At 33.1% G+C, this 22,749-nt stretch overlaps 4 protein-coding genes across 7 annotated transcripts in view; 1 reads left to right on the top strand and 3 right to left on the bottom strand.

Moving 5' to 3' along the window:
• Nucleotides 1–2,996: 2,996 nt before the first annotated feature.
• LOC106119941 (probable methyltransferase-like protein 15) lies at nt 2,997–4,665 on the top strand. The gene is made up of 2 exons (XM_013315068.1): nt 2,997–3,191; nt 3,276–4,665. Exon 2 carries the CDS (start codon nt 3,550–3,552, stop codon nt 4,615–4,617), a length of 1,068 nt encoding a protein of 355 aa, XP_013170522.1. The 5' UTR covers nt 2,997–3,191; nt 3,276–3,549; the 3' UTR covers nt 4,618–4,665.
• A 2,466-nt stretch (nt 4,666–7,131) lies between these two features.
• prel (preli-like) lies at nt 7,132–11,969 on the bottom strand. 3 transcript variants are annotated; one of them, XM_013315089.1, is made up of 7 exons: nt 11,749–11,969; nt 11,199–11,378; nt 10,182–10,289; nt 9,134–9,239; nt 8,331–8,477; nt 7,772–7,981; nt 7,132–7,361 (listed from the first exon to the last, which is right to left on the bottom strand). In XM_013315089.1, the coding sequence occupies exons 2-6, from the start codon at nt 11,288–11,290 to the stop codon at nt 7,805–7,807; spliced, it is 630 nt and encodes a 209-aa protein (XP_013170543.1). In that variant the 5' UTR covers nt 11,291–11,378; nt 11,749–11,969; the 3' UTR covers nt 7,132–7,361; nt 7,772–7,804. The 3 variants fall into 3 exon arrangements, with proteins under 3 accessions (XP_013170543.1, XP_013170544.1, XP_013170545.1); XM_013315090.1 differs by having other exon boundaries at nt 11,669–11,760; XM_013315091.1 differs by lacking the exon at nt 11,749–11,969 and adding an exon at nt 11,488–11,576.
• A 452-nt stretch (nt 11,970–12,421) lies between these two features.
• LOC106120016 (uncharacterized) lies at nt 12,422–15,733 on the bottom strand. Of its 2 annotated transcripts, none has more exons than XM_013315170.1 (9): nt 15,112–15,733; nt 14,804–14,992; nt 14,431–14,624; nt 14,004–14,137; nt 13,808–13,935; nt 13,437–13,677; nt 13,042–13,177; nt 12,731–12,815; nt 12,422–12,619 (listed from the first exon to the last, which is right to left on the bottom strand). In XM_013315170.1, exons 1-9 carry the CDS (start codon nt 15,667–15,669, stop codon nt 12,470–12,472), a joined length of 1,815 nt encoding a protein of 604 aa, XP_013170624.1. In that variant the 5' UTR covers nt 15,670–15,733; the 3' UTR covers nt 12,422–12,469. The 2 variants fall into 2 exon arrangements, with proteins under 2 accessions (XP_013170624.1, XP_013170625.1); XM_013315171.1 differs by having other exon boundaries at nt 14,813–14,992.
• Nucleotides 15,734–17,394: 1,661 nt separating this feature from the next.
• The window catches only part of alph (protein phosphatase alphabet), an 11,781-nt gene continuing 6,426 nt past the window's right edge, over nt 17,395–22,749 (bottom strand). Inside the window, exons 3-4 of the mRNA XM_013315427.1 lie at nt 20,103–20,229; nt 17,395–19,763 (exon numbers count right to left, since the gene is read on the bottom strand). Of these exons, the coding sequence (XP_013170881.1) occupies nt 19,655–19,763; nt 20,103–20,229 (236 nt within the window). The 3' untranslated portion in view covers nt 17,395–19,654. The remainder of the gene's footprint in view (nt 19,764–20,102; nt 20,230–22,749) is intronic.

The raw sequence follows: 22,749 nt of genomic DNA, 5'->3' as shown, positions 1-22,749 counted from the left end.
GAGCGAGTACCGCTGCATGGCGCGAGCGTAGCGCGCCGACACCGACTGCAGACATAAATGGCGGACGACTGCGCGCGCAACACGCCCACCGCTTAAGCTGGACTTCCACTAAATTATATATTGCAAGTAAAAGAAATAAACTTGTATCTTAATAAAAAAAATTTGGTTTTTAAAATTTAACTTTACTATCAATCATGAAACGTAGTAGATCGACTACAAATGGCTATGAATATCAGTTTATTTTATTTATTTTAACAACTTTTACAACTTTCATTAGATTCTGGGGTCATCTGGTAGATGTGTAACAAAACAATATCATTAATATTGTAACTTTGTATGTCTTACTTGTTAATACTTGAACAAATATATCTTTCATAGCAGTGCTACGAACTTACAATGCGCTCCGAATGTACTACGTAGTAATGTTGCCGTAGCACGTAGCATTGCGTAGCGTAGTAAACTTTCCAATTTTCATGGAAATTAATGATAATTAAACAATTAAGCATCACGTAAACTAACTTTAAATACAGCCGAACCAGGATAAGTCAGAATATAAAAAACACGATTTTTTCTTTCTCGCTTACAGAGGTGTCTCGCTCATCCAATTCTCGCTTGTCAATTTCGACTTATTAGAAAATTATTATAGTGTGAATAACAACGGTATTCAAACAACTTTATATACAGTGAAAGTGTTTGCCTGAGAGCATTATATCAACAAACTTTGTCACTCCGTAATCGCTGTTAACACTGAAAGGGATAAAATTCTAAATCATTGATGAAAGCGTACATTAATCTAGACAAAAGGCACACACTTTGTAACGTTCAGTGTTACCCGCTACCAATAATATCTTCGATGATGAAGATTACACAATATTAAATTCCATTGCTTGTTGAACTTTTAAAATGCTTTCCCATTGTAGTACTAAAGCAGCAATGAAATGTGAAGTTGTAACTTAAGTCGTTATTGTATTTATTAATGGTAGAGGGAGACAAGTCGAGGGGAAAAAATGTTGATTTTCGGGAACAGAATCAGTCGTTCAGAAGTGCAGTGGGAGAGTACTTCCTTGGGCGGGAAGTCGAGCAATAAAGACAAGGCTGCGCAAATATAACGGTTCATGTTGCCCTCATTTCGCTTAGCGGAAGACACGCGGCTCACGTTTCAAACGCGCCGCGCTCAAAACATTTTATTATAATATTTTCTTTTTAGTCTTTGATCAAAACTCTTACTTTTCGTTTCATTTTTCCGTCGTACTTCTACAGCATAGTTTAGCTTTTCAAAGTAAAAATAAATTAAAGCTTCGTATTATATTTATTTATGTACAACATTATTTGAAAAATATCAAACTTAATATAATAAGCAGAGTCACTTTAAATTAACGAGAACGAAGTTAAAATTATTAGATTAATTTTTTTGAGCCGTCATATCAAAACGGTAAGTCTAATAAATAAATTCTATTTAATATAGCATATACCACTCGCGACTTCGTCCTCGCGAAATTTAAAAAATCTAGTAATAAATATAGCCTATGTCACCCAGGGATAGTAAAGCTTCCCAATAGTGAATGAATTTTACGAATCGGTTCAGTAGTTTTGGAGCCTGTTCAACACAATCAAATCTTTCTTCTTTATAATATTAGGACACAGAATAAAAAAGTACAGAAATAGATCAGACTAAACTTTCTACTGGGTACTTTCTGCAAAAATAGTTATAGTAATTTAACGATGAAAAGGTAATATCATTTTCGGTCTTCGTAAAAAAATAAAGTTTGAAATTCCTAAATGTGACAAACATTTACGAATCGTCTTGGAATCGGCCGCCAGACGTCGGTCGATGCCTCTAATGAGGTTACGCTCAATCAATCATAGTATTAGGGGTCATGCACACGGAATAACATCGCAATAACACGATCTAGGCCTGTTTTTGATACTTTGTAGCAGAGGAAAAAATATTCACATTTTGTTCTTCTTTTTAGATATCGCAATTGATAAGTTACATTTAATCAAATTAATTTGATAAGTATTTTATAACTTGGATGTGAATGTACCCTTATCGGATGAAACGACGTCCAGTGACGTCAGCATTCTGATAGAAAATCGAGGGCAACAAGGATCCCGTTTGGCAATACTTTCACAAAATGACTCTACATAGCTAAAAATCAAAGGTACTTTTTTATATTCCCTTGATTTGGAAAGTCATGGCTTTGGTCTATAATTACCATTATAGTTACTCAACTATGTAACATTAGCTACCCTTATTTCCCAACTTTACTTCATTTTATCTCTTTTTCTCAAAATATGTGGAAATGTCGTTTTAACTGTCAGGTACGGCATTTGACGTTTCTATTTGGAGAAATGGCATATAAAGCTTCATTCACTGTTGATTTCTGAAACCAAAATCTCTGTAAAACATATCGCCATCCTTGTCGAAACAGACAGTAATATGTTTTAAACTGGTACGTTCGTCTCAGAAACCCACGATAACAATAAATAAACCCTGTCATGAGTGCGCCACAATCTAAATTGATATATAGCAATACATCAAACAACCTAATGTAATTTAAAAGTAAAATCCACTATTTTCGGTATATCCTACATTAATTGCGTAAGTATTTTTTTCTCCGCCGCTATAAATATTTTCCAGCATATTTAGCATTTACACATAAAATTTTTAAGTCAGCAAAGATTAAAATAACGTACTTTGATAAATTGGTACCAATCAACAATATCAATGCCATGGTAACGATTGTTTTTAATATTATTTTGCCAGTACAAGAAATTAGCTCCGTAGGTTTTCCGCTATGCGGCAAGGAGTTGTATGTTTCCGGGCAGCTATATTGTTTTATTTCATTATATAACATTTTACTAAAACGTACACCCATCATCTTAAACTAACTTCTCTTTTACTTCTTTATTTCTGTTATTGTTATTCTTTTGTTATATTATATCGCGTTACTTACCTATTGTTTCTTTTCACTGCGTATTTCGCAACCTTATATCAAAGTCAAACGTCAGTCTAATGTCAAATATTAATGTCTATTGATTAAGGTTATTTCTAGCTGCCTTAATTTGTATGTGTACATGTAATAATTTTCTAAAATAAATTTGTATAATGAATAAGCTATGACTACGCAATACAAAAAATTTACAAGACTCATAGCTAAGTGGCCTCTTGACAGTACAAAGGGCGACAGGTTAGTTCTCTTGTATGTTTAATAATACGCATTTTAAACCCATTAATGTTGCATAATACATGTTTATGATACCCTTGTTTTCAGGGACCTAGGGAAATTTATACGTGACAAAGTTAAGGCAGCGTTTGAAACTTCACAGACACAAAATTTAGATACAGACTTGTGTAATCGCCAGTACAATTCCCTTAACCGTTTAGCTGACAATTACTATAAAAACAAGTACAAGAGACTCAAGACCAGTACAGCAACTGGTCTTAACACGGAAGAGTGTAACTTGATGCTATCCAATGAAGTGCTAACTTACTTAAAAGAAGAAAACAAAGGTTTCTTTAAAAAGATATTTAACAAAGATTAAAAAATGTTACCTCGGCAATTAAAACATTTCTATCGGTACACTTTCAAGCGTAAAATAAACACAGAAGCTGCACAATATAAGGATCATGTGCCTGTAATGTTAAATGAAGTTAATAAGTATTTACAACCTACAAACAATGAATTGTACATAGACATGACATTTGGTGCAGGTGGCCACTCTAGACAGTTACTTACATCTGCCGATTGTAAGCTAATAACACTTGATAGAGACCCTGTGGCATATGAAAAGGCTAAAGAACTGTCAAAAGAGTTCCCAAATAGAGTGATACCTTTACTTGGAAGGTTCAGTGAGCTGCCAGCACTTTTAAAAGAAAGAAATATAAAACAATCATCAATAGACGGTATACTTTTTGATTTTGGATGCTCATCAATGCAACTAGATAATGGAGAAAGAGGATTTTCTATCAGTAAAAATGGATATTTAGATATGAGAATGGATGCTGGACGAGATCCAAATCAAATAACTGCTAGAGAAGTGTTAGCAACTGCTAATGAACAAGAGTTGTATAAAATTTTCAAAGTGTATGGTGAAGAGAAAAAGGCCGCAAAAATTGCACAAACTATAATACAAGCTAGATACATGATTAAGAACATCGAAACAACTAGAGAATTGGTTGATATTGTTGATTCATGTTGTCCAAATGAATTTAGACTTGATAAATTACAAAGACCTCAATCAAATGCTACAAAAGTGTTCCAAGCATTAAGGATATTCGTTAATAATGAACTAAACGAGATAAATTATGGAATGGTATTATCAAAGTATTATTTGAAACTTAACGGTAGACTGGTAACAATTTGTTTTCATTCATTGGAAGATACAATAGTAAAAAGACATATCGCTGGCAACACTGTTAATGATGTAGCCAATCCTGTACCTTTGAGATATTTGAGTCCAACTTTGGTTCAAGACCAAGATACTATCAATCAGTTTTTGGACAGTCCGTGGAAAGCTATAAATAAGCATGTAGAAGTACCATCTGATGATGAAGTGGAGAGGAACCCTAGAAGTAGAAGTGCACGGCTACGAGCCGCTGTCAAAATTAAATAGTTTATTACTTTATTCATGTTAGACTAGAAATATACATTTTATTTTATATGACGCATTTTTCACTTACATTATGAAGTCGGTAGATGGCGCTGCGACTTCCTCTGCGAGGAATTTAAAAAAAAACTTGATTAGTAGCTTATGTATTCTTCCAGGCTATGTTCTACATCTATGCCGAGTTTCAGCGATATTAAATACAGCCATTCTAGACATACTTGCTAACAAACATCCATCCTATTTGCATTTATGATATTTTTTTCTTTTTTTTTATGGCCTTTTCTGCATTAGACAGCAAATTCCTTGGTATTTTACTCTGCCATTTTAAATAGTCAATTGTCACTCTGATAATTTATAGGAAAAAAAAACATTGAATTATTTGATAAATAATTTATATTTGCATCTTTCCATTTTACATTCCCACATTGGTTCTACTTCTAATTATCACTCTACTATTTAAATAAACATTTCTGAACCTAAATATTGGCCATTTTCGACTCTCTTTTATACATAAATCTAAGTAAATTGTATTAAGTTTAAAAAAATATTTTTAAATCAATGTTAAAACTTCTTATTTATAATCATTAGTAAAGAAGCTAAAATGCAGATATCCTATACTAATATTGGCGAAATTGATAAAAACAAAAAATGGTAGATAAACATAGACATATTTATAAAAAAAGGTTTTATAGGAATAACATCGATGCTCATCTGATTCGCATAATTTTTTTTCAAACAAAGCTCATAAACAATCAAAGCATTTTTAAGCTAAAAAAAATTAATATTATAGCTTTATTAAGATTTCATTTATAAACTTTATTATGCATTTTTACAACAATTTTTTTTTTCAAAACATTAAGCAAAATTTTAGTTCTCAAATTCAGATGTTAATGGAAGATTTCAGTCAAGTTTTTAAATGCTTATTTCCGTACATAATTCAAGTTGAGAAATATTATTTTAATTGATTAATCAAAACCCTTGTTTTTTACAATTTTGAAAATTATCAAAAGTAATACATAAGATTTTAGAATTTTAAATAAAATCCAGAATATATAAAAGTCGAACCTGGATAAACGAGAATATAAAGAACTACAATATTTTTCATGCTTATAGTAGTTTCTCGCTTATGGAGGTTCATTGGGACCGGACAATGAATCTCGCTAATAAAAATTTCTCGCTCATCTTGGGGGCTAGAGTGTAACACGTGTTAAATGTATAGAAAAAAATGGAAGTGATAGTCACATCCATACATTTTTTGGATTAGCAACATCGCCTATAGAATGTTACTTTGTCTGACCCCCAAGTTCTCGCTTATGCAGTTTCGACTAACCTTTGAATTTCTATTATAAATAAAAATATTTTTTTTCAACTCACAAGCATATTCCAAGGCCACAGTAGGAATGTGGTTAAAGGTACAAGTAGCTTACATTTTTAATGTAATACAAAACGTAGGCAGTGAAAATATGGAACATAATAAAAACATTTCATAATTTTAGACATTATTTAGTATGAATCCTTTGGCGCGAAAGTGCTTTCGTTACAAAGTCAAGTGTCAGAATGAATAGTGAGGGGACATAAACGTTGACACTTTAGTAAGGCTAGCGTTGAGTCAATACACTGGCTAAATTTCGGATTTTCTTCCTAACAATAACAAAATTATGGCTAAATTAGTGTTTTTAAGCCTCTAAAAAGGTTCATAATTATTTGAAAAATATTTTTATATATGGTTTCGTCAGTAGTGGTAAGAAAATATATGTTTATATACATGTTTTCACAGTGAAAAATGGTATAAATATGACAGTTTTATGTATTTCGTGAATGAGTAAGAGAGGAAGAGAGGAAGAGAAAAGACAAGTATGGGAAGAGAAGGTATTATTTTTTGGTAACCATATTATGTTAAAAGTTTACTTAATATTTTAAATGGAATTTGATTAATGATAAATTTAAAAAATCCCTATTATAAAGATAAAGACAAACAGTTTTTGAATGATATTACATTTCAGTGGAAGCCTCGCTTAAATTATGTTGTAATTATATTAAAATCTATATAATTATATATATGTAGGTCATACTTTTACATATAGAATATGGCAAATACATATTGTTTTCTTAAACATTACTTATATAATTTTAACAGTAAATAACTAGATATTACTAAAATTTTCAATCAGTTTAAATAGGTTTTTTTTTCATATCGGTGCATTTTGAAAGAACGAAGTGAAGAAAATAGAAAATATATTATGCTGATTATATTTTATATATAAGAATTACATAATTATAAAATCCCTTTTGAAATATTAATAAAAAAAAAACATTGTCTTTATAAGGGATTTTTACAAAAAAAAACTTCTGTTAACCGTTTGAGCTTTACAATTCCGATGAACCATTTTTCTATGAAGAAATTAATAGTTTAAATATTTTTTGTATGTATCAGGCATAATAATAAATTTACCATATATATTATATTTAGTATGTCCTAGATATAATTTTAACATAATCTGTTAATAAAAAACAAGAAAATTTCTAAAAATGATATAACTATATTTAAATTTTACGAGGTATGATTTGTAATATACATTTCTCTTTATTTTCAGAGTTCAAAATAAGGATTTATCACTGAAATTTAAGTTCAGTTAAATCACAAAAGTATAAAATCTTTGCCTCTTGTCTATGGACTGCTCTGTGACTGGTGTGAAGATGTCTGCTCTATGACAACAGTTTGACAGCAGAATGTTTATGAGAGCCCGGTCCTGCAAATAAAAGTTAATGTTTAAAGTTGACCTCAGCAAATAATCTGAAAGTTTATGAAATATTTGCGTAAAATGTAAGATTATACAAACTATTAATTCGGTAAAATAAACTTTTATTATATTTTTGCTATTTACATGAAATTTCAATATGTTTTAGTATTTTTTATTCAAACATCCTGTCATCTCTGTCTGTTTTAAATAGAACAAGAGAGACAATAAGTTTTGATACTGTAAAACCCACGGTAAGAGAGCTAAATATCAAACTTAGCAACTATTTCAGACTATAATGATGGTGACTATAATTTGAATTTTTTACTGAATTCAAAGAAAGAAAGAGCGAGAGGTCAGAACTATGATAAATAGAGGTATGTTTTCTCTGCGTGAGTTGTGAGAAGAGAACGATGTCTGACCAGGCAGAGTGGTGATGCAGGGTACTAGTCTGGTTATGTGGTGTTGACAGAGGAGAGGACGTTGTGCTTGGCCCTGTCTGTGGCGGCGGCGGCGGCGTCACGCATCTCGCGCAGCGCCTCCCGCACCGGCGCCCCGCCCCCCACACCCCCACCACCCGCCCCACTCGCACGCGGGAACATCGCGTGCAGTACATGGTTGAACCCATTCACCTATAATATTATACATACATACTTATAATATTATAAATGCGAATCTTTATATGTATGGATGGATGTTACAACGTATCTGCAGGTACTTGAAAATATTGAAAAATAAGATTTAACACTGAAAAAATAAGTCATGGCTAAAGAGATTTTAACTCGCTCTTTTAACTACTTTTTTAGAAATACATCTCTTAAGGAAGAAAATGAATCGAATGACACCTCACTCATGAAAGTCAGTTCAGTCGGTTAAGCTCTAAACCGTCACAATGGAAATTACATACATACAAACCCAATACTCTCTTTGACAGTCAGAATTAAATTGGCTTGTTTTGGCTACTACTGTATAGCGACTCACCATCTGCGTGCAATTCTTGCGGAACCTGTCGACCCCGAAAGCGCGGATGGCTCGCGAGAAGCCGAACACCTGTGAGTCGATCCAGGCCGAGCGGTGCGCGATTGTCTGCCCGCCCACTGACCGGTACTCCACGCGCTCCACCACACTCTGCGCAACGTATAGCATAGCCCCGTCAATACAGAACTACCTCTGTACTGAACTGTACATACAAACTGACCTTTAGAAAATGACTGGATAATAAGACTTTGCGTTTGTGCCTATTTAATTTTCGCCATTTTGGCGGCAATGGTAGCGGTGTAACATTGATATCTATTAATGGATAGACATTTCGATAGATATTGCTTGGAAACGAAAGTTTTTGCGTTGTTCCGACTCAAACGCGGCTGTTGAAGTTCCTGACAAGTAATTCTATTCCTGTAATTAGTTCGAAATCTCACAACCCCTACTAAACGCAACAGTCAGCGCCAAAATGGCGACGATCAAATAGGCACAAAATAACAAGGTTTATTGCCTGTCCATATACAGAGGTCAGTGTTTGTACAGCACAGTACACTGCAGTGTACCTAATTGGACTGTGCTATAGAAACATCAGTGTTTTATACAACACAACATTATGTTTTGCATTGTACATTGGAATGAATTATAATTGTGACTGTACCTCACCAATGAATACACATCTAGTCTAATTTCTAGCAAAATTATTTCCATTCACTGTCACTTCTGTGGACATGATATTACACCAAGCAAGTGGACCCTTAGTACAATTTGCTGTAGACTCAAGGAGATAACCCAGGAAAACTCACCATGACTTTTGTATATCCCAAATTCCTTGTATATGTGACTAGAACTTTCTCCTTAGGATCAACTATACTCTCTTCAATAATCTTTACTGATTTGGCATTGAAAAACCTATAACAAAATGTAAATTTAAACAGAGAATTAACAAATAAATCCATAAATGACCTTGATTTCGAATTCATTAAAGTTCAAATATCTTCTTAAAAACCCATTTCTTTACATAGAAATTCCTAATCTTACTTATATTACAAAAGTGAATGTTTATGTGAATGGATGGATGGATGTTTGTAGGTATCATCGGAACAACTGAACGGATCTTGCTGAAATTTAGCTTATTGAGACATTTTTAAATTTCCGAGAGTCACAGGCGACAGCTAATACATACAATTTTGGATATTTAAGGTTTGTTTAAAATTGAGAGAGTAATAAACACTGATAACATTAATGCATCACCACAGATAAGATAAGGCTTTAACACAATGTGATTAATGTAAACAACTAGGGAAGTTTGATGGTTTATTTTATACATTTCATAGAACAGATGATAAAAACACTAGTATTAACAGATTAAAAATTATGTTGTATACAAAATACATATTTTTTTTATATCAGATGGCGGCAAACGAGCGAGCGGCCACCTGAAATCGCTAAAATAGCGAAGTGACCGTTGCCCATAGACATACGCAATTGCATATGCGTTGTCTACCTTTAATCGACGGAGGAGAGGATGCACAGAAAGAAAATATCTTCCCTTTCCGTGCATCCTCTCATCCGGAAAGTCCACTTCCACTTCGAATCCTTTCCTTAAAAGAAAAGGGTGGGAAGGGAAAGAGGACTAAATTAGGCCTCTGGGACGCACACTCATCAGACGAAACGCGGAATTTCTTCCACTTCACGCCTGATTTCTGTGTGGTCGTGGTATTTCACCGGGCGAACCAGGCCAATTCGTGCGAAGATGTTAAAGCGAGTTCTACCACTCTTCATATATATATCTTTTGAATACATGATGATATAAATTAGATATAGTTGAAATTACATATAATAGATACAAACCTTTCTCCCCACTTTGGCACTCTATTGGTTTTTGTGAGAACACGTTTTGTATATAGACAACCATCCCGCACCTGCCTGCTCCATGTATCCTCAGATAACACATGTGTACTGGAATTTTTTTACATAATATTATAAATATGAATGTTTACATGGATTGATGGATGTTTGTTAGAAGTTATCAACAGAACTGCATGGATCTTGCCTATATTTGGCATAGATGTATAACATAGCCTGGAAGAACACCAACTGAAGTCGCTGGCGACAGCTAGTATTATTTATTATATACTGTTATAGGGATGGACGTGTTAAATATACATCAGTGTACTAAAAACAAATATTTTTGAACTCTATTTAATTATTACATAAGAAGTTCTTTTGCTTGGGCTGGTATCCAATTATCACCAGTAAAGGGCTTTTAATAATTGTACAATGTATTCATGTAAATATAAAATCTAATAAGAAAAATAGTACAAAGCTTGAGATTCCCTTCATGATTGACAGTGTAATCTACAAAAGAAACCTACAAAATATTTTATGTATGTTAAATGGATATACAGAGGTTTCATAATTACAATGAAGGTTAATTTCTTAAACATTTAGTTTACCTACACGAGCAATCAAAACAGTTAATTCAAGGCTAAAATTCCTTATGGAATTTGCCTCATGTATTTTCACATTATTGTAACAAATTAAAACATATGTATTTGTCTAGATTACTTTGGCTAAGTACATAAAGTGGTCACCAATTAAATTTCAAGAATTTGTAGTTCATTGGTCAATCTACAAGGTCTTCTTTTGTTTACATTTATTAAATTAACAATAGAACAATAAAAGTTATGAATGTTATGTGCTTTTGGATTGTACACATACAATGGTTATGTATAATATTATTTAATATGTAAAAATATTCAGTGGTCAGTTAACAAGGCCAGATAATTTTTATTTCTTAAACATAAATAAAGTTGTATAAATAAGCACAACAAGGACATTAATCTGTTTTAAAAAATTGATACTTACCTTTGTGGATTAGGGTACCTTTTCCAATACCCGCACGCAACTTGGTCCCAACTAAAGTTGAAAGTTGTCGTATTTTCAAAGTATCTAGCCATTTTTCACTTTGTTCTCACAATTTGTAAACTGGAATGATGGCGAATATGGGATCGATAGCTTTAATACGGCGTCATACTTGGTAGAAACCTTTAAAAATGCACATAATCAATCGCTTTGGAATTTACATAAGTAACAAATACTTAAAAGATATACGATTACATAAACAGTCACAAGTAGGTCACAAAATCGATCGTACTAATTTATTTCAATTAAATCAAATATCGCGCACAATGGCTTTGTGATTATGGTCACGTACATCTTCTCGGGCCAACTGACAGAAGTAAACAACCAAACCTGAGTACATCGTGCCGCGGAAAACTTGACTCACAAACATGATGATAAATAACCTTCACAAACGTTATATCATATTTACTAACCTCACTATTATTTACGGTATTAAATGAAATAACACTTCATCATAAATTACTTATGGAAACCAATTAAACCTTCAAATCACCTTTTTTGCCGGAGTTATGCTGGAAAGTGTTTTGAATATTATAATTTTCTGCAACAGACGTTTGTTGCAGATTTAATAACAATTTCCGAAGTTAACTTTAGGGTATGGTGAACACTTCGACCGTAAATCGCATGTTATCATTCATATTTCAAGTATTTTTCGATAAAATTTCGATAACTATTGACAGATAATGGGATAACTCCAGAGTCCACGGATTGAACTTAATAATGTTGCTATTTTAACACTCCCAAACTCCCGAAAAAGCATAACAAAATAGGTGTTGTGAGGCTTAAAATTAAATGTACTTTTTAAGTTTGGTAAAAATATTATGACATGCCTTTTCTCCATCCTTTTTCTTAAAAACTGTAATATGATGTCAACGTTTATACTTCAATACTTGAATTAAACTCTGGGAGGATATCCATTTCTACGTCATTTTAGCAGTAAATTAGTGAATATAAAATTGTTGGCAAGATTTTATAAAATACTGCACAGAATATGAAGTGCCCCCCCCCCCTCATAGTCGATAATATTTTATAATATCATTCCAGAACCCCAGAGTGTTAGGCAGAGATTTTGTCGAATCTGCTTCAGCTACTTTACATATTGCTGGACTTTTTCATGCTTGGTAATTTCCTACTGTAAAGGACTATATTTCAAATACATACGTCTAATTATTTAAGTACGTTTATTTGAATAATTAAGCTAATATAACGTCCGCTCATCCATAAAAATTGGGCAAGAAATTAATAAACTCCTGACAGGCTACATGAGCTCCGTAGGCGGCCTGAACTTCAGCGTCATCGGACTCTTCTGGCTTTCTGCGTTTCACTTGCTTAGATTTCCATTCTTTAGAGGCTGCTACTGCTTTCTGTAAATATATGCAGATTTTTTTAATGAAATTACATTCTGACCTAAAAATTCTGACTTGATTGTCAGACACTAACACGAATAACCTAAAGCTAATATTTAGTAAACTAACATCTTTCCGCTCTTTGTATATAGCATCCCGATACTTCGCGGCTTCTGCTCTTTTTTGCTCCATTTCCGTTAGAGTTCTACTGTATCTGTAAATTTTTAAGGGATTAAATAACAATGTTTCAATTTTGATCCCATTGCTTAAAACCTTAACCTTTCTTAACTTTTCTTTCCATGAGAAGCTGAATTATACGTCTTCAATTTATCAGTGTAACAGGTGAGAACCTGTCTCATTTTTAGCAACAAAGTAATATAGATTTAATGTGGCAACTTTTCAAAATACTTATATTTATATCAAGATATTGATCGTTATACTTGAAACGGATGAGTTTATGAGCGAGACAATGTATCGGGTTCTTGGGCTCCTCCATGGCCACCTGGTAAAGAACCTCCGGGAGTATATGTCCAAAACTGTCCCATAAATATAGCGCCGTCTCCTTACTAAGCGTTCCTACAAAGAACATTTTTATCATTAACATATCGGCCCATATATCAGTTCAAACTGAACTTCCCTTACGCCTTTACTATATGCGATCTTCCTGCATCATAATGAATGAAAATGAATAAAATAAAATATATGTAATACAATAAAATTATTTCTTTTCTCTATAAATGTAAAAAAAAAATATTTTCGAATTAACCCGCGTTAAGATATCACGTGTCAGTTCGCTAGATTCTGGTTTACTGTCTTATGATTCAAACTCTTTAACCTTTTATATTTTGCATTTTAATCTTAGGCACTTGGATGTCATCGCCGCAATGCCGTATATCCATTTTACAGGACTTATTCTGTCGCTCCGAATGTCCGCAATCAACCGTGCACTTCGTAAGCAAATCATCCACCATACGATACGAACTGGTGCAGGGGGCTATCTTGTACGTTTTGTCACCGTTCTCGTCAATAACATATCGACCATTGATGTCATAATAATAAGCTTCTGTGTCATGTGCCTGGGAAACCAATAAAGTACAGTCAAATAGGTATATAATAGGGACAATATATGAGTATTAACAATATATGGTCAAGTTGACCATATGTTGATTATTCGAGTAATTTGATTATATTCCATAACAGAAGCACCTCGAAGAATTCTCCCTTGCAGTCGACATGGTACATGTTGAGTCCGTAATCGTAACAATACACCTTGTGGCCGTACTCATCCACGTAGTAACGACCGATGCTGTCCTTGTAGAAGATATGATCAGGTCCTAGGACATACTATTTGTTAGCATAGAATTAAAGTAAGAAAGATGTACTCAAACTCTATTTTACTTACCTCTAACACTAAAGAAACTTAACAAAGCCCTTCCCGCTTCCTTCTTCCTCTCTTCCAAATGTTCCAATTTCGTATTGAACATTTTCTCCATGTGCTCCCAACATCTGCGTTTTGTTGGCGGTATCTCAGTATCCCTTGTCACGTATATCGAAAAAAAAATGGTCATTTAAGTGTAAAAAAAAATGTTTACATAAATAATTGAAAACTCTAAAAACCTTCCCACACATTCGACGAAATAACTTGCTTTGCCTATTGTCACTATAGCTTATAGATCATATCATATTGGGTTTAATCTTAATTGACTTTTCCTTTAAATGTTTTAATACATATTGTCACGTTACGACCACTTTACAAAAATGTTCCAAGTTTTAGCTTAGGCATTGGAATTTTACGTTTATAGTTATACAGGAAAGTTCTATACATTTACCGCAAACTGAGATAAGTTTGTTGTTGTTCTCGAACTTTCTGTTCTATCTCGTTTAAATCTTTGAATGTTTTATCGATCTGATTGAACTCTTTGAGTTTTTCATTCCAATAATCAGCCTCTTCTTTAACTCGGGCCAATACTCCTTCTTTGTGGCTCTCAATTCTGCACTTCAACTTGTCCAAGCATTTTTGAACCTACATTTTTAAGTCGTTAAAACTTATTTAAAATATGCCATGAGAAAAACAACGTTGCGTAAACTCTCTAAAGCAAGTAAGCGAAACTACACAGCAAGAACTTCTGCTAGGTTTTATTTAGGAAACATTTGCGAATAAGCAGGTTTATTAAACTGTCACAAAATTCGGTAGCCGCTTACAATTCTTACTTCGGCAATTTGTGATGAGTCCCGCCATGGTTTCCTGGATACAGCGAGTTGTTCTTTGTTTTTGTTGTAAAGCTTATCGAGAAGACAGTTCAATTCTTCACCGCGTTTCTCCTCCAATTGATGAAGGTTGTTGCGAACACGGTGCGCGATTTCCTCCAAACTTATTCGAATATTATCTATCTAAGGAAACATAATTAAACATTGGATCCTTGATTTACTTTTAACTACTGTCGGACTAAATTTTATAATATTCTAAATACTTAGTAGGGTTCCTATCGTCAACAAACTTTGGTACTTACGTTCTTCGTTAACATCACAGCAATATAAGTGTGAGTAAAACGAAATGTATCATTTTTGGATCGCAACGATTTAGAAAAGTGATCTTTCGAGAATTCTTCTGCTGATTTCTGGTCCCGTATCTGATTTATAACATTTTCCAAGTTCTTAAGTCCTTCTATATTATTGTCGTAAAGCATCAAAATTTCGTCGTAGGCAACCTTTTCCTCTGGACAAGTAACAGGAAGGAAGGATTGCTCAAAGAAGATCTGTTTAATGTTTTGCATCTCAATAGTTTTTTGCACAGAATCAATGAGTTCTTGCCTGTTCACCAGTTTTATCACCTTGTCTGCTTCCTTGATCGCTTTATTCATCACCTCGGTCCAATGAATGATGAAGCTATTTACGATCTTCTTCACTTCACCATAGTATTCCTGATATGATCCTTCGGTAATTTTCAGATCATCCAATATTTGGATGTAATGATTAAGTTTAGGTGTGATATCGCCACATAATATTATATGTGATTCGTATAAGCCTAATTTTCTAGCTTTTTGTGTATAATCTTTGTAACAATTCATGTTTACTTTTGATTTTTATAGAACTTTTATATAATTCCATACGTGTTGTGTAAATTATAGCAAATGTCAGGTGTCATGAAATGTCATATTTATTTTTAATGGCCAAAATACAAAATCAATGAAAGCCACTGACCTCTATAAATGGACTGGCAATAAGACGTAGTATTTTGTTCCTATTTAATTGCCGCCTTATTTTCGCTGATGGTAGCGGTCTGTAGCGGCGATTCGAACTAATTATATAGATAGATATTATTGTAAAGTAACATCAACAGGTGCGTTTATTGAAACACGAAGCAAAAGCAGTCATTATCAAGCAATCGCCGATGCATTTATGGAGATCAGTGTCTAAAATATTAAAGCGATAATGGATCAATAAACTTAAGAGTTATTAATTACTGACTGTACTTTCAATTTACACCGAGGAACGTTTGGCTGCCAAATGTGGCAATTAATGATTTTGGTGTACGCTTGTATAATAAGTAGTAGCCGATCCTCAACGTATCCGGCTCAAAGGATCAAAACTAAAAAAATGCAATAGTTCCAAACACCAATGATATTATAAATATTTATTTTTTAATATTTAATCTATTCACTAATTTACGACCAACCTAAAATTGGAAATAGCTCTGTATTTTTAAAGTTTTGTAGTTCTAACTTTGATGTTAACGTTATCGTTAACATAAATTACACAATAATGCAATTTAGCTATGGTACACAGATTAATTTTATACACAGAATAAACTTTATTTCTAAATATTTCATCCACTTATTATAGCAAAAATATAATTAAAATGTAGCGTAAAACAATATGTTTTTGCTGAGTTTAAGTTTCTACAAAACTACTAATAAAATATTATAAAATAAACAAGATTATTATTATGTCAATAAAAATTATAAACTAAAGAATAAAGAAATGACTTGTTGATTTAGTGATATTAGTGTTCTCAACTTTAAGCATTTCTTTGTAAAAATAATTTTGATATTAAGATTAAGGTAATGCCTAAATGTTGCCAGTGTCATTAATATTTATGTCGTCCCTTTGTTTCATTATATATTCAATAAATTATTAGTCGTGTTGCCAGGAACTAGTGTATAGAAATAAAATAAAAATAATATTTTAAAGGTACGTACAGGTATTTATTTCTTGTTCAAGCGTCATCTAGATATAAAGAGACACAATATTGACACGTTCTGAAAGCGAAATTATCTAAAATAAAAAAAAACAAACAGACACGTTAATCTATTCTAATTTTTTTTCGTACAGATACAATTACAAATCAAAATTTAAAAACCGTCTCTGTAATATATTTCTGTAATTAAAAAAAATCGAAAAAACTTTATAGAAAAAAGGAAAAAAAAACTAAGGTTAAACGACAAAGACATTTTGTTTCCATAAATAAAAATGTATGGAAATTAAATTGGGATATTTATAAAAAGGAAGAAACATACAATTTAAGTGTTTATTGTTAGCTAATATCATTATTAATAATTCTCATGAATGAAATTAGAGAAGGGATATGCTAGACTGGATGCATTTAAGCACACATGTGACGAATTATTTAGGTAATATATTATATTTAATTTTAAAGAATATTTAATGTAAATCTTCTATGATCCATTCAACCAGGTACAAAGTATTTCCATGTATGTACACGAAGTTACAGAAAGATTCCCGCTAACCTCTGAAGACATTTCGTCGTCTTTAACACGAAAGGAATAAAGTCGAATTTTAATCTATATTACCACGGTATTTTTTTTAATTCGGTAACATATACGAAACAAGGTAATCAATCCTAAAACTACTAAACTCGAAAAATAGAAAAGGACACATAGAGCCAATTTTAAAAATAAACAAATTATTTATTATGTTATTTTTCTAAGTACCAAGCAATTTTGAAGCACGTCGTTGTAAATAATTAAAAATTAACAAAAACCCAAATCTAAATTTTGAAGTGTGATAAAACTTAAAAATATATTATTCACTTTAAAAATCCCAATAACTTTTTAACAAACACCTTTCCTTTTTTTCAATTCCCAATTAGTTTAAAGCAAATATCTTAAAATTTTATGACGTATAATAACAAGATTTGGACTTGCGACTATACGGCCAATTTGTAAAACAATTATGTACAGTTCGGTGAACTTCGAGAAAGATATGGCGGGAAAAATATGACAGTCGAATATTTTTAATTCGTGCCATTCTAGCAATGTATCCTTACTATGAATAACATAGTTACGTTAAAGTTATACTTTTATTACAAAAGCATATACTTCTAACATTGCTATTACAATTTTTTTATTAATTTCGGCATTTGTACAGCAAATATCGAGACTTGTAGACGCCATGTTTTTAAAAAAATAAACCAACTGAAATTTCTCATTAGAACCATATTTACTCAAATGTGACAGGTTACTTTTTTAATATTAAATTAAAAAGCACATCAATAAGATTGAATATTTAAGAGAAAAAAGCAAATAAATCTAAACTGGCCTGGCTGAACTAGTGCCTTTTTTATCTGTAACTTTCGTAAAAAAAATATCGCTAAAGCATATTGCCCGGACCGAAATATCGTCCACAGATGTCATCGGCGGGCATAGACAACACAAAAGGGGTTACAATAAATCATGTTAAGACAATTCTGTTTGTATTTTCAATATATATTTAACTCGAATCTATATTACACATCTAATATTATGACATTTACGAACGAAGTCAATGACATAACAGAAAAGAAAACATAAAGAAAAACTAATCTACTCAATGACATGTAAGGCGACCAAATTAAAGGGAAATCCGTGCTCTGCTATACATTTATCATTAAACTATAAAATCAATTTGGTAAACGATTGGCGTAAACCGAGATTTGTGCCACGCGATGTGTGTCTATGGTTGCCACTGCAATGGAATTGCCGTCGACAAAACAAAATGGACGTACACAAAAAACTTAAGGTAAAACAAAATACAAGGCAGCGGGTGGAGTATTACAAACTTACACTTGTCTGACGGCTGCGAGTTGCGACTTCGCCTATGGATTGCCGCCATAGTTGATATTCACCTACCATAGACAACATTTCTACAGACAGGCTAGTGACACGTAAAGCTTTTTCATTACTTTTTTGTACAAACCTTGGGATCAAAACCATAGACAATCGACATAGTCGAAGTGAAATTAAGATATGCTTAAAAAAGAATGCATCGTTACGACAGGAGAGGTGCCTACACAACAATCATATCTTTTAAATCTTAGAATAAACATAGCGACATTCTTATATTGAATAAATAACTAAAGTGACATTCCATTATTAAATAAATGACTAAAGTGACAACTGAGAAATTTTATCTTATATGCATACTTACGACCAGAGACAATTTTATTTTTTCTTCCCTCCTGTCACAACGATGTTCACACATCTTTTTGTTTAAACTAAGAAAGAAACAGAATCCCGTATGTTTAGTATATACAATCAGATATAGCTGACAGAATTGATACAGACAGGTACTTGGAATTCCATTTAATTCTTCATTTACTTTCAACTAAATGAAACGCGCCCCCACTAGTACCCGTACATTTATATTCACTAAAATATTTCTCTTTCATGCTTTTAATACATTTTGTAGAGAGACCTATTCATTATTATCACCACCCAAATGTTTACAAAAAGTTATTTATACAAAGAAAAATATTTTATTTATTTTGGAGCACAATTTATGTTGAACTATTGGACATTGGGATGATAAAGTACTCTAGAGATATTTGGCGTTAGAGGTAACGCACATATCGATATACGTCACAACACTAGTTGTCAAGTGAGCTGGAAGATGGCTAATACATCCATAGTAGGCGTGTACTTGCGGTGTTCAGTACACTAGTGTTGTGATTGTGTTGGCTCGACTAGTGAGCGGGTACTAATAGTGCGATGCAGTGCTCATCTGTACACTAGAGTGGGGGGGGGGTACTGGTGGGGGGCGGTAGGGGCGAGGCGCTCAGTTTGCGCCGAATGCATCCGCCAGCTCCGTCTGGCAGTCGAAAGTGTCGGAGCTATCCGCGTGTTCGGGGTAATACTCCCTGTAGATCTTGTCCAGGAGCGCTTGCCTGTGGACAATGGATAGCGTTAACATAACCTGGCGCCGTACAAACCCTAGGAAGAAGTGCATATGCAGATAACATCAGATGCAGACAACATGACAGATGCAACATGCAGATATCATAATGCAGATGCACAGGAACGGTTTTGGCATTTCCGACGCCCTGGGCCAGATTTTGTGACGCCTCCCTTTTTTCGCGTCAAATGAAATCTTCCAAAAATAGAGCCCAGGGCGCCCTCGGTTATGTTAAGATTATACTGACGTTCATAAAACAAGAAGAACGCCGGCTCATTTGCTTTGTAGCTCTTTGTTTTTTTTTTATTTGAAAAAATAAATGTATACTGACTTGGCTGCTAGACCACCGCCGGGCGGCAGACCAGGTATGTCCTCCTCCACCAGCTGCTTCAGCACGGACGAGAAGTGGCACGTCATGTCGTCGCGGTCCTCGCGGTTGGCATTGCGCTCGATCAGTGCTGAGGAACAAAAGAAAATGTACTTAATACGTGATACAATAGAGTAGAAAATATTTTAGCATGAATACATACAAAAAACATACGACGACGACGTTCTATACAAAATAAAAATACACGTTATGCAATCTATATTTCAGAAGTAAAGTAAAATAGCATAGAAACATGATGACCAATCATCAGTAAATCAATTGTATTCATATAAGTTGCAACAAAAGTAATTACACGTTAATTGACCGGTAATCTGCTTTTTAATTATAATAGTGCGAAACTGTTGTGCGTTTGTTTGTTAAATGATTAAAATCTACGTCGACGGGGCATTGTTTGCGACTGCCCAGCCGGTACTTTCCATTGATGATTAACACATATACTGGAAATGGAAGTTTTCTTAATCTCTTACACATCAAGTACTAACCAGTTTTAAGCAGTCGTAGGATACTAGTATATTAGTAATTTGACTTAAATAAATTTGATCAAAAAACTATTAAAAGTGGGGGAAAAAAGGCAAATGTTATTAACAGAAATCGTAAACATTGCGTTATATAAAAAGTATTTTTGCACAGAACATCCTTATGGAAAATAAATTAAATAAATATGACAAAATGTTCCGGATGATGCAGGCGGAATCGAACTCGTCATCCGTATCCGTCGTCCAGAATGGACAAAACAATTAAAAATTAATCGTCAGTTTCCACTGCCGAAACATACTAAAACTAAAACATATAGCCATCTCAGTTATCTTACTTACGATAAGCGTAGTGTAACAGATTGTTTAATTCTATAACAATATGTTAATCAATTTTTGTGGGAATGTGCTAAAACATTTCATAAACATTTTAAAGATAATATATCTCTTTATATAAACGTAGATTTATAATTATTTACTAAGAAATAGTACGACGTGTGTTGTCACGGTTACGTGATTTCAACTTATTTTCCTGATCTAGCTAAGTTAAAGATTTTGACCAGTAAATTAAACTATGTCTCTTGTTTGGATATACAGCACGTTTTTTACGTTAAATATCCTTATAAAACTTAAACTGTTAAAAACAACTACGTTATTAATTCTGATTAGGGATAAGGAAGAGAAAAAAGATTTGTTTGTGAATGTCCAAAACTACTGAACCGATTTGAAAAATTCTTTCACTGTTGGAAAGCTACACTATCCCCTTGCGACATAGGCTATTAATTAGTATTTAATTGCAGACGAAGTCACGTACATCTGCTTGTATATCTGATATTTTATACGAAACGTAGTAAACCAGTGTTTTTTTGTTCGACCTTCAATGTGTAGAGACTACGGAGATATTGGAGGACGTATCAACAATCAAAAGTCAATGATGACACATTCGTCACCTGTCTATACTCGATAAATGCATTGCTTCAGTCATGGTTTATATTTAGAATCGAAATTTTATATTGACCGCGACAGTACAGTCGCGCACGCAAGTCACATAATAAAACTTATGTACCAGCGGTTTACCTCAGCTCGTCCTTTCAACCTTGTGCTATTTGAATGGTGTTTGGTTATTGTTAGAGCCACCGCGCACTAGACTTTTAGTCGTCCGATAGTTTGTATGTGCGCTTAATCACTATGAGCATGTAATCGGTTTAATGTGCGCACCTCCATAAATGCTCATATTGTTTAACAGGAACGTTACGTTCAAACTATCGAGCGACTAATAGTCTCTAGTGTGCGGGGTCTCTTAGAGATTAGAGTTAAAGATTATAAAATATAGATTTAAGATTTGATTTTTATCAAAGATTTATAAATTAATTTAGTACACGCAAACTACTAGATGTAGAGCTTTCAATTATGCTCTTAGTATACATATAAGAGCGTAGTTTCAATAGTCGATAAATCGGTTGTTCGTAGCATGCATGTTTCGAAATATTTCTTATTCACGCATGCCATAGCGTTAGCAAGCAAGAATCGATAACATGCATTGTGCTACTGTGAATCTATGTACAGTCAGCGTCATATAGATCGTCACAGACAAGATATGCAAATATATAGGTACACCAAAAGTAATCAATTATATCGGTACAACAAAAGTCCTCAAATTAATAGATACATTCACCCTGCTCAAATACATCGGTACATACACAGCGTCAAATATATGAGTACATGCAAGATGCTCATAAATATAGTAGCAGCCACAGCGTCATAAGTAACGAAGCAGTCAAGGTGCGCAAAAATATCGGTACATTTGACAAAATTGAACTCTATCTCTATATACTTGTGATACAATTTGGAATAAACAACTTCTGTTACATTCATTTGACACTTTGTATTAACATTATAGGTTGTCCGGAAAGTTCGTTCTGATTTTCGATATAAAGCTTACAATAGACTGTAGCTGAAGTGGATTCATTTTCGGATTTCCACCATTAACAAACGTCACAAAAATTTCTATATTGTGAATAATTTCATTTCATTGGTTGAGATAAAAACTAATTTTTAAAATTTTATCCAATAATAAAAGACGTTTTAGGTATAGAGTCGTACCAATATAATTTAAA

This window comes from Papilio xuthus, unplaced genomic scaffold (genome assembly GCF_000836235.2).
Source record: "Papilio xuthus unplaced genomic scaffold, Pxut_1.1 DF826961.1, whole genome shotgun sequence".
Classification (NCBI taxonomy): domain Eukaryota; kingdom Metazoa; phylum Arthropoda; class Insecta; order Lepidoptera; family Papilionidae; genus Papilio; species Papilio xuthus.
Note: the sequence above shows the minus strand (reverse complement) of the source record. Positions and strands in the feature narration are given on the sequence as shown.

What these genes read in the sequence shown, in the direction of transcription:
- LOC106119941 (XM_013315068.1), top strand. Translation starts at nt 3,550, where the DNA reads ATGTTACCTCGGCAATTAAAACATTTCTATCGGTACACTTTCAAGCGT.
- prel (XM_013315089.1), bottom strand. Translation starts at nt 11,290, where the DNA reads ATGGCTAGATACTTTGAAAATACGACAACTTTCAACTTTAGTTGGGAC. An exon ending in GTGCCAAAGTGGGGAGAAAG is followed by an intron (nt 9,240 to 10,181) that starts GTTTGTATCTAT and finishes ATTTTGTTATAG; the next exon opens with GTTTTTCAATGCCAAATCAG. An exon ending in GCAAGAATTGCACGCAGATG is followed by an intron (nt 7,982 to 8,330) that starts GTGAGTCGCTAT and finishes ATAATATTATAG; the next exon opens with GTGAATGGGTTCAACCATGT.
- LOC106120016 (XM_013315170.1), bottom strand. Translation starts at nt 15,669, where the DNA reads ATGAATTGTTACAAAGATTATACACAAAAAGCTAGAAAATTAGGCTTA. An exon ending in CAAACTTATCTCAGTTTGCG is followed by an intron (nt 14,138 to 14,430) that starts GTAAATGTATAG and finishes ATACGTGACAAG; the next exon opens with GGATACTGAGATACCGCCAA. An exon ending in CATAAACTCATCCGTTTCAA is followed by an intron (nt 12,816 to 13,041) that starts GTATAACGATCA and finishes AAAAATTTACAG; the next exon opens with ATACAGTAGAACTCTAACGG.